The sequence below is a fragment of the Ursus arctos genome, unplaced genomic scaffold (genome assembly GCF_023065955.2).
Source record: "Ursus arctos isolate Adak ecotype North America unplaced genomic scaffold, UrsArc2.0 scaffold_10, whole genome shotgun sequence".
Taxonomy (NCBI): Eukaryota; Metazoa; Chordata; class Mammalia; order Carnivora; family Ursidae; genus Ursus; species Ursus arctos.
In genome coordinates, this window is record NW_026622764.1 from 27,942,886 (window position 1) to 27,957,114 (window position 14,229).

Sequence of the window (14,229 nt, forward strand, 5' to 3'; positions counted from 1 at the left end):
GTGGTTTACCTTCTCTGGGTCTCAATGTGTTCATCTGTGAAAGGAGAGACCTGCATAAAAACCCCTAAGATTCTTTCTAATTCTAAAAGTTGAAATTCTAAGAATTTAGGGGGGTTAAGCCCATCCCAGGTGCTATATCTGACGGTACCCCTCAGATCACAGGACTTTCCATAAGGCTACTAAGAAGCCAAAACACAGATTAAGCACAAAGTCAATGAGCCATGTAATCTTTGTTTTCCTATTAGAGTAATGGCAACATTATTTAACAATTTTGGCCAAATGACTTCTGTTTAGAACATGATTTGTCAACAAAAAGAAATGCTGTTCATAGAGCAGAGGGAAAGGATAGTTCCTGGCCTTAAACCATTTGTATTATTAAAGTGACACCTGGGAATTGGCCTGGAATCAGTTTGGACCTAGACGTAGTACTCATCAGCCTGTATTACTAACAATATTATTTAGATGTGTGTGTGTGTGTGTGTGTGCACACACGCCAATTCACAAGCATTAGTAAACAAAGCAGGTATGTTATGGTATGATCCTATTTGTGCTTATGCACGAATATATGAATTAGACTGTTTGTATGGATATGATTTAGAATTTAATAGTGATTACCACACAGGATATAAAGGAGAGGAATAAGTACAGAGGAACTTTTGCTTATTATTTTATATATTTATAAATGGCTTCATTTTCTTAAGATAAGCCTTATTATTTTTATAATTAGCAAAAAAGCAACACAGTTTTCCATTTTGCAGTGAAAAACAAGTAAAGGCAATGTTTAAAATAGCCTGAGTCTGTAGCTAAATAAAATACTACCTTCTGTGGAATAGTGTCCTAGTACCAGATACTAGAGATAAATCAGACACAATCTCTGACCTCAAAAAACAGTCTGTTGTGGGGGCAAACACATAAACAACCAACTATAATAGGATAGAAATAACTATATGGATAAACTACGACAACAGCCCCAAGGAGCAGCGACAATGACAGTGAATGTGTAAGGAGAGGCTGGGAATACTCTAGATTTTAACATTCTACTTAAAATGTAGGTTACAATTTTTTAAACTCACTTTGTGACTGAGTATTAACACCAGTCACCAAGGTGATTAACAAAAAATGAATTTGCTCCATTAACAACAGAAAAGAATTTTTTAAAAAATTGTCTTCAGCATGTTTCCCTGCTACATTGTTTCCAGGGGTGGATGTGAGAGGCAGAACATTCTCAGTTCTACATCCCACTCAGAGGGTGGGAATGACAAGTCCTAACATACCATCTCAAGTGTCATTGAGGTGAGAACAGGGAATGGGCAAGGTGAGAGTAAGGAAGAACACAGCAGGATGGGGAAAAGGTGAAACTTGAATGACAGTGGGTAATGAATGACCTGGAGCTTTCTCATTCTGAAGTCTGAGATTTACAGCCAGGGACAGGAACGATGCATTAGCAAAACATGTGAACTCCAGACCCCATAAAAATATTACTTCAAATAGCCAGAAAATAACCAAACCAGGTGACTTTTTGCCAGGCGTTTTGAAAAAGTGGCCATTAACCAGACAAGCGATGTGACTATTTTGCCTAATTCTCCAATTCCAAATACATGATATGGCCTCCAATTCCCAGAAAATGAAGTTTTGAGCTGTTTGGAAGAATTCTCACTGTCCTCTGTGAGACAATTTTGAACTGGACTTGGCCTTCTTTAGGTGAATTACTGGCTGGTCCAGTCTCATTATTGTCTGCCTCTTTGAAACATGATAGTAAGCATACATTGACCTCATTTATTACACACGCGCGCACACACTTTACCAAGAAGGAACCTAAGAAGCAGAGAGGTTAAATAAATGGTCTGAAACCAGTAGAGCCAGGAAGTTTTGGGGGCAGGGAATTCCTATGCTCCCAGTACAGGTCCAGAACCCCTTTCCTTTGATCACGGGTTTCTCGTGATTATACTGTCTCTCTTTAGAAAAGATTACTGGAAGTCCTTCCCTTGGTTTTGTTTCTAAATCTCCCTACTCACAAATTGTATTTGTTTGCATAAATTAATTACATTGGCTCTTTCTCACTTAAAGTTAGTTGCTGTTAAATTCCTAATCTGTTGCTAATCAAGACGCATCTAGGAACTTTTAGAGTTTTTCTTTTTCACTGGTAGGAAATGCTGACTTAGAACCTGCTTAGACACTGCTGTCCTTCCGAGTTCTACAGCACAATGATACGTATCTTATCCAACATATACCTGAGATGTAGGCTTTAAAAGCTTGTGCAAGTGCTTTCCAGGAGTGTGGATGGTTGGCACTATTTGCAGCTTTCTCACTGACGGGTATAAATCAGAGTCCGTGGCTCCGACCCTTCGGTCTCTGTTAGAAACCACAGAGGGGCCAACGCAAAGCGTGTCTTCAGGGAAAGTTGCGATAAAATATAACCTGTTTCGGAAACATCAAAAGACAATCACTGTTGCTTTTAAGTGACATAACATCATTTCAGAATGGAAAAAGACCTGAGAGCGGCAGAAAGTTGTTTTGAAAAATTAAAAGGTATAGATATAATCTTTTCTCTTCCTGTTTTGACTGCACCATGTGTTTCCAGACTGTGTAGCGTTTAATTTTTAGGCGGAAAACTCTCCCCCCTCCACGCTCTGGGAAAGAGCAAGGCTCTTAAAATCGCTTTCCCCATCTTTCTCTCGGCTCCGCACTTCTACTCTTTCATTTGAACTTTCAGGATCCTCCATCGGTGCCTGTAGTATACTGCCTTCCTTCTCATTCTCAAGAATCGTGCAGCTCCCCAACACGGGATTTTTTTTTTTTTTTTTTTTTTTTAATGAAAGGAAGGAAGGGAGGAAAAGAAGGGAGGGAGGGAAGAAGGAAGGAGAGAAAAGCCGTGGTGACCGCGCGTTTCGAAAGCGCGTTTTCGTTTCCTCCCCTGGCGGGCTCTGGCCCTGCCGGGCTGCCGTAGCCGGCCTCGCGCGGCCCCAGACGCGGCGAGGAGCTGCCGTCGGCGGGACTTCCGTGTTGGCGGGATTCTGAACGCTGCCATGGCTCAGACCGTGCAGAACGTTACATTGTCGCTCACTCTGCCCATCACGTGCCACATTTGCTTGGGGAAGGTAATGGGTGATTCTGGGCACTTCTACGAAACAGGGTCGGGTATGAAGTCGCCCTCCGGAGCCGAGGCCGGTCTCCGTGTGTGGCGGGGACGGGGCGTGAGGCACCGAGATGGGTGCAGACGCTAACTTGCGTTCTCTTCAGGCAACGGGAGGCCGCGTCCTGGGGAACGGAGGGGGCGCGTCGTGATTACTGGGTTCATATGTGTGCCTTTTGGAGAAGGATGACAGCGGCCTGGGGTCTGAAGGGAGAGCGGCAGGCGGCTCTGACTCCGCCGGCGGCCTCACCCGGCCGGCTCCGGCGTCGAAGAGGCCTCGTCAAAAAGGAATCGCAACAGTATTTTACGCCCCTTTGCCACCCGTGTGGCGTGTAGTGAAGCCCATTGAAGCACGTTTCCTGGGAGCCTTGCCTAGGATTCCTTCGTCCCCTACACAAGTAGAGTGTTCATGTCCTTGGGCCTGCCTGCAGTGCTAGTTGGGGAGTCTTTTCCATTTCCAACCTCCTTGCCCTTGCTTAACCCAGCCTTCAGAGTGGCCTTTGCTCTGGGTTCAAAATTTGAAAAGTAAATAATACCCGCCCCTGAGTGGTGTTTAAAATGAGAGGCATGGTCTTTTATTCCAACAACGGATCAGCAATGAGATAGAATACCCTCCCTTTGTGTTGCAAGAGGTGCCTACTGTGTTTGTGAAACATTCAGAGTACTTCTGAATTAGAAACGGAATTTTGAAGGTTCTAAAGCATTCGTCTGCTCTTTCGTTTCCTTTTGTGCCTCCCATTCGATTTTTAAAAGAGCATTTCTTTAACGCATAGATCAAGAAAGGAGAAGATACTATGTATGAACAATCAGATTTTTCTCCAGCCTGAATTGTTTTTACGTTTGTGGTGTGTCTGTGTTTACCCTAAAATGCAGCCTGAAACTACAGCCACATATTTAGAATTGAGACATACAAACTTCATACAGTAAACATTTGAGTGCCAGCCAACGGAATCATCTGCCTTAGGTGTTTGGGGTTCTGTGTGAATTTACTGAGTTCAGGAAGTACAAAGTCAGGCTTGGAAGCAACTGATATCCCTCAGAATGAAATGCCAAGGAAAATAGCAAATGTGCTGTGAGAGCATATAGGGGATGGCTTGGTCAATTCTGACTGGAGAGATCTAGAATGGCTGCATGGAGGGTGGTATTTGAGCTGGCATTTGCTGCCACTGCCTACATACATAGCTGGGAGGAGAAGATGATGTTTGTGTTTGCTTGTCTAATTTGGTTTCTGACATGAAGTTCCCACAAGTATGTGTTAAATTCTGAGTGAATATACTCCCAGCAATAGCATTACAAGCTGATAAAAATACCTTGGGAAATAATTTTCACTTGGTCTTAGTTGTATGCATTGTATCTAGTTTCCATTAGTTAACAGGCCGTTTTGCAGTTGTGTTGAAAATGTGTTCTGCCTGGTTGATTTTCCATACTTATGCTTTTTGTGTGTAACGGAAATGATACTAGTAGAGAATAGTGCTTTGCAGATTACAGAATGCTTTTGTATGTATTTAATTCATTTACTTCTCTCACTAGTGCTGTGAGATAGATAGGCTGGTTGCCCCCCCACCTTTTTTTAACATAAGAAAGCTAAGACAGTCTCTGGTTTGAGCCTCTATCTTTTTTTTTTTTTTTTAAAGATTTTATTTATTTATTTGACAGATAGAGACAGCCAGCGAGAGAGGGAACACAAGCAGGGGGAGTGGGAGAGGAAGAAGCAGGCTCCTAGTGGAGGAGCCTGATGTGGGGCTCGATCCCATAACGCCAGGATCACGCCCTGAGCCGAAGGCAGACGCTTAACTGCTATGCCACCCAGGCGCCCCTGAACCTCTATCTTTATCATCTGTGTCTTCAGTAGATTACTTCCTAAGAACTCATGTGAGCAGACACTCTTGGGGTCTCCTTCCCTCCCTCCCTTCCTTTCTCTCTCTCTCTTTTTTCCTGTATTTGTTAGCTGTGTTCTAAAATGAAATCTGCTAATAAAAGATTAACGATTTGTAAACTGGCATCTTTTTCTGTCTACTATGGAGGCTAAAGGTGTGGCTGAAGGCCTGAGTTCTGTGTTCAGACTGCATGAGTTCTAGCTTCTTCCATTTACTAGTTATGTGACCTTATACAAGTTACTTAACTTCTTTCAGAGCAGTTTCCTCATCTGTAAGATGGGAATGGTAATAGTAGCAACATCCTTCCTTGCATTTTGGGATGATTAAATCAAGTAATTCATATGTAGTGCTTAGCATAAGGTCTGGAACATAATAATATTCCATAAATTTTTACCTTTAGTGTGGGTGCTGAGACAGGCCCTCATGTGAGGAAACCAGCCTTTCAAGTAACTGTTCTTCCCAGTTGCTTTCTGAGGCAGTGCACTCACTTGATAAAGATTTGTTTTCCTAATGAAATGGGACCTGTTTGTTCTAGAAATTGCCACAGTATGTCCAGAGGTTTTTAACTGGTTCCATATAACTGTTGCATTTTGTATAGTTAAAGCAAATCTGATCTGCTTGGGCTATTTATCCTCCCCACATACTGGTATTTGTGGGGTACTAGAGATAGCATGACCTGGGATAGTAAGTACCATGTTCCCATTGTTATTTCGGCCTCCCTGACACAGCATCTCTGGCCAACTCTGAGCTCTACCTTAAGGTCCTTTCTGCCTAGCCCTCTTCCAGATAACCATTCTTTTGCCGCCCTCATTATTTGTCCCAAATCTCACCATCAGCAAGATCCTTTTCTTTTGCTTGTTCAACAGAATTAGGGGCTGTTATCCCTGACAGGTCACTGTAAAAAAACCAAAAACCAAAAAAACAAAAAACAAACAAAAAAATGCTTAAAGGAGAAGGTGAGGGTAGGAGAGACCTCGGATCTGAATATAGACGCTGATTGGGATGGGGGAGGATGGAGGGGTAAAGAAGTAGTGGAGATAGCCTAAGTATGCACATTGTCAATACTTTGTCTTTTGGATACAAATAGACTTAAAATGGGACAGTTTAGACATTTTACATTTTCTGCCTGTCTCTACCTCAGTCTTAAAGGTGGATTCTCTCTGCTCAATAATGTTTAGCAGCCTTGCCAATATGACAAGAGCTCTATGTGGCTTGAAGAAGGTAGGTACACATCCTGTGGGATGAGTTTTGTGTAACTTATTTTCTTGCCTGTTCCTCAGTTTTTTCCCTTTGCCCTGGACTGTTGGGCCAGCAAGCAGAAATATAGAAATGATCTAGTTCAGGATATCTGTTAAATGACAGAACTGGTCCTGGCACCAGATTGCTACAGACCAGTTTATCTTTAGATAATTCCAGTCATTTATCTCTTCAAATAGGATTCAAGCTATGAAATCAAATGATTGTTACATGTAATACCTTTATTGACTATGTCTGCATTTTCCCATGAGTGGCATGTCTCCCAAATGTGGCCCATTTCATAATGAAAGGATGAAGAGGTTCTGAAGTGAAATTCCAAGCAACTAGACTTCTGATGCTGTTTAACATTAATATATTGTATTCAGTTATTCTTCAGTTGAGTATGAGTCCAGTTTGGGACACCACACTTTAAAATAAATATAAATAAACTAGAGTATTTTGAAATCTTTTGGAAAGGAGTTGAAATTGAGGTTTAAATATAAGTGGAATGGACTCTGTTGGAATGAATGGACATGATAGTGAATCTTTAAATATAAACTGTTTTTCATTTGGAAGGGAACCAAGCTTTGCATAGCTCCACAATATTAAGATTTCTACTTATATAAGGGCATTCTCTCTGGCTACAATAATCTGAGATGAAATCAGCTTCCTTAGGATGTGGGGTGTCTGTTTCTTGTAGTGTCCAGTATAGGGTAGACTGTTTCCAGCTAAGAATACTACAGGAAGAATCCTTTTTTTTTTTTTTTTCCAGGGAGGACTTCTTGCCTTGCTTTCCACCCATATTGTTGATTTAAAATGTTGACAAGGTAAGGCTAGGTACAAAGCTTTATGCAACTTAGAGTCCTCATTCTAGGTTGACTAAATTCATTCATCAGTGTTCATCAGAGGCTGTTGATTGGCCAGCATGTTATCAATCTCAGTACACTTGAGCCCACATTCGAGTCCTGATTGCTTCTTAGTTCCCAAGAGTGGATTTAAGAACCAGCCTTGTACATGACTATCACAAGTAATTTGATTTGAAAAAAGCCATATGGGCTACATTTTTCTCTTTTCCGAATTAAGTTTAAAGAATGCAGACACTTTAAAGAATGTATAATAATATTGTGGGTTTTTTAGCATACTTAGAGCATAATAAAAAATTAACTAAAAAAAAGTGTTGATATATCCTAATAATTTTAAGGTTAGTATGTAATAGCTGGAATAGTTACTAAACAAATAAGATTCCTGAAAGCATTCCAGGGGGATAAAGGTGGGGGAGGCAAAATGTATTATCTTTCCTTTTACCTAGACAGAAATGGGGACCCGGACCAGTAGGCATTAAGCAACTTAGTTCTCAGGATCACACAGTTTTAAAGTTCTAGAACTGAAATTTTGATCCAGAGCCAAAGATTTCTTGAAACATAACAAGAACAATCCAGAAATTTTATTTTGAAAAGTTTCCAAATTCCCAAAGTTGGTGATGGTGGTGGAGCTATTACCATCATTTTTCTACCTCAGCCTTCTTTTTCACAGTCTTTCTAGGTCTTGCCTCATAAAGCCCATAAAATTTTGACATAGGTGCAAGAAAGAATATTCTTTGAAGAAAGATTAGCTCTAGTCTTTAGCAAAGGTGATAAAAGGCAGAAGAGTTGACTTTAAGTGTAATTGCCAGGCCAGTTGGTTAAGTTGCCTTTCCCTCCCATCACCTCAATCAGTGCCCCTTTTCTATAGCCCCTACTGATCCCAAAGTCTTAATCCTAATTTTTTGCTTCTTTCAGGTATGTGCCCTCTATTTCTTACTCTCAGACTATTGTTTATTAACTCTGCCCTAAGGAAGAAAAATCTATTTCTTAGTTGAAAGAGCACTCAGTTTGCAGTTGAGTCACATTGAATGTTGGTTAAATACTGGTTCTGCCACTTGTAACCTGCATTATTATTTTCTTGAGTCTCAGTTTCCACAGCTTGAAAATGAATTCGATACTACCGGAGCCATTAGGTTGTTAGGGAATTTCATGTGAATATCCTAGACCAGTTGTTCTCAAAGGGGTGGGAGTGTATTTCATCCCCCAGGGATATTTGGCAATGCCTAGAAATGTTTTTGATTGTCTCCAGGGGTGTGCTAGTTATGTCTAGTGGGTAGAGCCCAGGTATGCTAGCTAAACATTCTACAATACACAGGAGAGCTCCCTACAACAAAAAGTTCCTCACTCCAAAATATCAGTAGTGCTGAAGATGAGAAACCTTGTCTTAAACCAGTGTATAATAACGTCTAGTAGGTGAGTCTAGGATGATATGGATATTAATGAATAACCCCTTTTGACACCTCTCAGGTACATCTCAGTTACATCATTTTTTTAAGAAAGGAGCTTTGGTGGTAGAGTGGTCTCTTAAAACTGAAACATCTTCAAATAGAGGAAATCAAAACTATGTAGTAGAATTACAGATTTAGGGTTAATTTTTCTGCTCCTAGGACTGCACCCCTCAGGCCCATTCCAGTGAGAAGAGCCCACTTTTCATACCTCGCTTTCTCTTCTCTCTCTCTTTCTCCTCACCAGCCTCAGGGTGTATTACCCTAGAATATCATTTTGACATGCCTACTCCAGATGAGTTTGGAATTGTACATGTCACTTGCCATTGTCATCTTGCATTTTTATTTCATAAGAATACTGTTTTATTGCCACAGATCTCATTTGAGAGTAAATTGGATATAAAGTGTATTAACAGGCAACTCTTGACTATTTCTGTATCTCAGGAAGATTATATTAAGGAAAATTATGTGCATATTTAGGTATTGTATATACCAGGATCTGGGTAGAGGAAGGGGGTGGACAGGAGTTGAGGGAGCACTAGATTCTTTGTATTTTGCTCCTATAGGTTATAGTCAAATAACAAGTCATTTGTTTTAGTAGTTACTACTTCTTTATAGATTTCTCTTCTCCTAAGCTAAATTTAAACCATCGTTTAGAAATCATCATCTCATAAGTACTTGGTCCAAAGAAATGAATTAGTCAACTGTTTCAAAGCTCCAACACAATGACAGTGACAATACCAGGTATCAAGCAGTGAAAATAATTCTCCTGTGGGTGGGATTGCCAATGGTCTCAGCAGAGAGAGCTAAGTAGTCTGCCTGTGGTTGGTCTTCTGTAGAATTTGGCATATTAAATGGGAAGGTGAAACTTTTGCTTTTTCACAGTTTGGCAGTGGCCATCGACCTTTTGCTTCTTGAGACACTTTTAGGAACATTATCTCAGCCTTTCATTTTAATACATCAGAATTCACTTTTATTAATCTTAGAGTGTGCAAGGCATTATATCAGGTCCTGTAGGTGGATACAAAGATGAGCATGCCCATCCCCTGCCCCCAAGGAGCCTGAAATCTAATAGGGAAGCAGGAAGTAAACAACTTTCTAAGTACCGTACAGAAAGAAATGAACATTAAATCGATGTATAAGGGAGTACCCTTAATGAAAATCAGACAAAGACCCAGTTAATTCTAAAAAGGATTAATGAAAGCCTTGCAGAAGAGGTAGCATTTGATTTTCATCTTAAAATGTGGAAGGGACTCTATTTTGATTGGGGAAGCTGGATTATATCAGCAGGTTATATCAAGCTAAGAAATGAGAGCCTAATAAACAGGGAGCCTCCACTGTTCTTATTAATTTGGTGAACATCAAGTAGATCTGTGTCTTTGAAGCGTAGGTTATATCAAGTACTGAAATATAAGTTCAGTATTGAAATAGCAGATGAAAGAGCTGTTTAAGAACCAGCTTATGTTGTTCTTGAATGCTGTACTTAAAATTGTGAACAGGGAAAAATCATTGCTGTTTTTCAGGAGAGCAGTGAAAGCTGCTGATCCATATTTTAGAAAAATTGCTCTGGCATCAGTATGAAAGGTGGACAGAGGGATGCCTGGGTGCCTTAGTCGGTTAAGCGTCTGTCTTCGGCTCAGGTCATGAACCCACGGTCCTAGGATGGAGTCTCACTTCGGGCTCCTTGCTCAGCGAGGAGCCTGCTTCTCCCTCTGCCCCGCCCCCTGCTTTTGTGTGCTCTCTGACAAATAAATAAATAATCTTTTTTTTAAAAAAGAAAAAGGTGGACAGAAGTGAATATTTGGAAGCCAGGAACCTTGGGAAGAGGTCATTACAATAGATCCATGGGTAAAGGAATGAGAGCCTGAACTCATTATTGAGGTGAAGATGGAAAAGAAGGGATAGATGATAAATAAAAATAAAACAAAGCAAAAAACATTTAAAGGTAGATTTGCCAAATTTTGACAATTCTAGGGTGTAATTTTTTCACATTATAACTTTTTTGAAACCTGGCAGTATCTTACAAGTGATGGCATCTTACAGTTGTAATTGGCAGCATTTTTCATTCTTTTTTCTTAGTGGTACATAAAATATTGGTGCATCTTAAAATCTCTGGCTACTTTGACTTAATATAGGATACCAGGATTTGTGGCCAATTGGATGGTGAGGCTAAGTAAAAAGGGTGAGTCAGAGACAGCTCTGAGTATTTTAGTTCAAGTAATGAGGTGGTGGTGCCATTAACTTAGGTAAGAAGGAGTGCAGGAGGAGGAGCAAATGTGTGGAGGAGGCCAAGTTTGGGTTTGGACATGTTATGATTGAGGCAGCTATAAGATCCTTACATGGAGTTGGCTCCAAGGCACAGATTACAGTAATACTGTTACCTTTTCTTTTCTTTCTCTTTTTTTCTTTTTTGAGGGATTGCTATCAACCCCTCTGTGTTTATATCTTTACAGTATTAAATCTTAATGCCTGAATGAAAAGTATACTAAGTTAAGCCACTGTCTTCAGAGACAGAAACCTATGCGCATTGTAACTAAAGCGCTTACCTAAGGTCACACAGGTCAAGTGGCAGAGCTGAAGTTAGCCCCAGGTTTGTCTCTCAAAGCCCAAGCTCTGCTGCTTACTGAGATCCAGTTACAGAGGATTCTTAGGAGTTGTCATAAAAAAGGTGTTAACATCATGTGATACATGAGATTAAGAGAGAAAATAGAACTATGTCAGATAAGATGGCCCAGGAAAAAAGCATTAAAGAAAGCAGCTGTACCATCTCTGGTATTTTGACTATAAGCATCTCACTCTGATTCTCTTTTCATCATACCTACTCTCCAGCATTACTTCAGCCTTATCAAGACCAATTTGTTGACTCTGTGAATATCACTTTTCACTGTCATCATTACCATTCATATACTCATGTTTCTTGTTAGCCATGGTCATTTATTATCATCAGTCCCTTGTCTCTCTCTTTCTCTTTGGCAAAAATCCAATTCTGGGCAAACCCAACAACTTATTTGCTTCCTGCCTAAAACTGAACAGGTAAAAATTGGTAAGAAAAATACATACCTGTGTTAATTGGGTTTTGTTTATAGTAAAAATCACAGATCTCAAATAGGAACTCAAAAATGTTTGGTAATCCTACTGTATGTAAATTACTAGTAAATTTACTTTCTTGGTTTTCAAAATAGCTGCTGTATTCTATTTTCTCAAGTTGATATCCCTTCCTACTTCTCACTTTCAGCTGCTAACCTTACCTCATATTAAAGATAAAATATAAGCAATTGGAATATTTAGAACACGAGTTGTCTCATTTTTCCATCAACAGATCTTCTAACCCCTTTGCATTTGTTCTCAGGCCCGTGGCCTTCCCTTTTGTTACAATGAAAGATGGATCCTCAAGCCTGTAAAAGCCACAACCTCTGCTGTGTGCTTTGGATTTCATTCCCTCTTGATTTCTTAGGGATTTTGCTGCCTATGGCTCTAATCTCTCCTTTTCTTCCTCCATCATTAACATCCCGTCTTTACTGTATCATTCTCTTCGGCATCTCTTACCATGGTCTTAATTCTTATGCTGACTTCTTTACAATGAAACACGAAGGAGTTGTCTGTATTTCTCTGTTGTTACTTAACCTTTCCCTGTCTCTCTCAACCTTCAATCAAGTTTCCATTCTTACCATTTACTGAAACAGCGCTTGTCAGTAACAGATCACAGTGACTTCCATGTAATGAAATCCCATAGTCATTTCTTTGTCCATATCAAGCTCATACTCTTCTTTTCCTTCCTTCCTTCCTTCCTCCCTTCCTTCCTTCTAGGGGTGGAGGTTGCAGGGGCAGAGGGAAAGGGGGAGAGAGAATCTTTTATTTTTTAAGATTTTATTTATTTATTTAACAGAGATAGAGACAGCCAGCGAGAGAGGGAACACAAGCAGGGGGAGTGGGAGAGGAAGAAGCAGGCTCATAGCAGAGGAGCCTGATGTGGGGCTCGAACCCAGAACGCTGGGATCACGCCCTGAGCCGAAGGCAGACGCTTAACTGCTGTGCCACCCAGGCGCCCCGGGGGAGAGAGAATCTTAAGCAGGCTCCATGCCCAGTGAGGAGCCTGACTTGGGGCTTGATCTCACAACCCTGAGATCATGACCTGAGCTGAAATTGAGAGTCTGATGCTTAGCTGACTGAGCCACCCAGGTACCCCAAGCTCATTCTGTTATTATTTGACATGCTTGGCTGCTTTCTTCCTCTTGAAAATCTCTTTTCTTGGCTTCTGTAAGACCTCCTCCAGCACAGGCCCCTCCTTCTTAGTTCCCTTTGCTGGTTGCTCCTCCTTTTCCTTCCTCTGCTTGCTGGAATCCCTTGTCTCTAGCTACTCTGCCCATGAAAGAATCTCCTCCAGTCCTGTTGATATAATGCCATCATTTTTTATGCCAGTGATTCTCAGACTCTGCCTTATCCATTTAAAAGTACACCTGGCATCACAGATTTAATATGCCCAAAACAGAATTCTTAATTTCTACCACATGTGAGACCTCTTCCTCCATCTTTCTCACCTTAGTTAATGATAGCACCAACCACTGAGTTATCCAAAAGCATTTTTTAGATTGGGGAGATACTTAACCTTTGTTGTGGAAGCAATTACATGGAAAATACTGATTGCCTTTAAATGTGCTTCTAATGAGGGAAGCCTATAAGAGGTAGAAGAGCATCTTGAATCTTTTTAAATGTGCACAGTTTTATGTTTTGACCATTGGCTTTCATCCATTTTAGATGAGTTCATGACTTAAAAAAAAGAAATTAAATCACTACTCTAAAAGTTCAAGGAGATAACTTTTCTTTCTTTAGTTGAATTTCTCAATTTAGGGGTACACATACTTCTAGGAGTATTGTAGGAATTCAGGGTGTGTGTGTGTGTGTTGCAGGAATCTATAGGATAGATAAGGCAGTATCTTTCTGGTACTTAGTTTGAGAAGGTTTTTGTTCTTAAAACATTTCATGACTTTAAAGATGAAATGAAAACACCCGCGAATATATAATGGTGAACTTGGACAAACCACATGACTTTATAGGAAAAAACAGAACCTGTAAAGGAAATTTAGACTTGTCTGCCTCTTGAAACTCTGACCAGGAATACCTTCTAGATAAGCATTCATTCCTTGCTGTAGGTAGGAGCACTTGGAAGAAGAGTATGAGAAGCTGTCTTTCATGGTCTTATTCATTTGTTCACTCAGATTAGTTGAACCGAATGAATTAGAATTGGTTTCTCCAAGAGGAAGTCTAAATGCATGCTGAATCATCTTTTCTGTTTAGTTTTCATATGTCAGTGTTCATAATCAAGAGAGCATCTCCGTGTTTGGAAAATCAGACTAAGACCAAAGAGTTCTTTACAGTGAAACTTAAAATGATTTCCTGCCTGTCATGGATCACCATACATCTGTGATTTCTTTGAAGATAGAGACCCTTTCGAATTAATGAATACTCACTATCTTTCCTAGGCAGACGTAGAGTAAGTAGCACAAGTGTTTTCTCTGCAGAAAGTGGTTTGTGGTAGTTCTGTCTCTTCTCCTTCTACTTTCTCTGTTTCCTCTTAATCTTCTGATCTCTAGTGAGGAAGGACTCTAAAATGGTATTTTTATTATTATTAGAGCAGGTAAATATTGAAAATATTACACAGTGTTTTGAGTCCCACG

General features: G+C 40.3%; 1 protein-coding gene across 2 annotated transcripts in view; it reads left to right on the plus strand.

The window, feature by feature from the left end:
- The first annotated feature begins 2,941 nt into the window (after nt 1–2,941).
- OBI1 (ORC ubiquitin ligase 1) overlaps nt 2,942–14,229 on the plus strand; it is a 42,008-nt gene continuing 30,720 nt past the window's right edge. Inside the window, exons 1-2 of one of the 2 annotated variants that reach the window (XM_048215667.2) lie at nt 3,009–3,098; nt 7,019–7,073. Coding sequence is in view for 1 of the 2 variants with exons in the window: in XM_026493448.4 (XP_026349233.1) it covers nt 3,027–3,098 (72 nt within the window). In the remaining variant the exon portion in view is untranslated. Of the gene's footprint in view, nt 3,099–7,018; nt 7,074–14,229 lie in introns of both variants that reach the window. The other variant, XM_026493448.4, reaches the window with a different exon arrangement.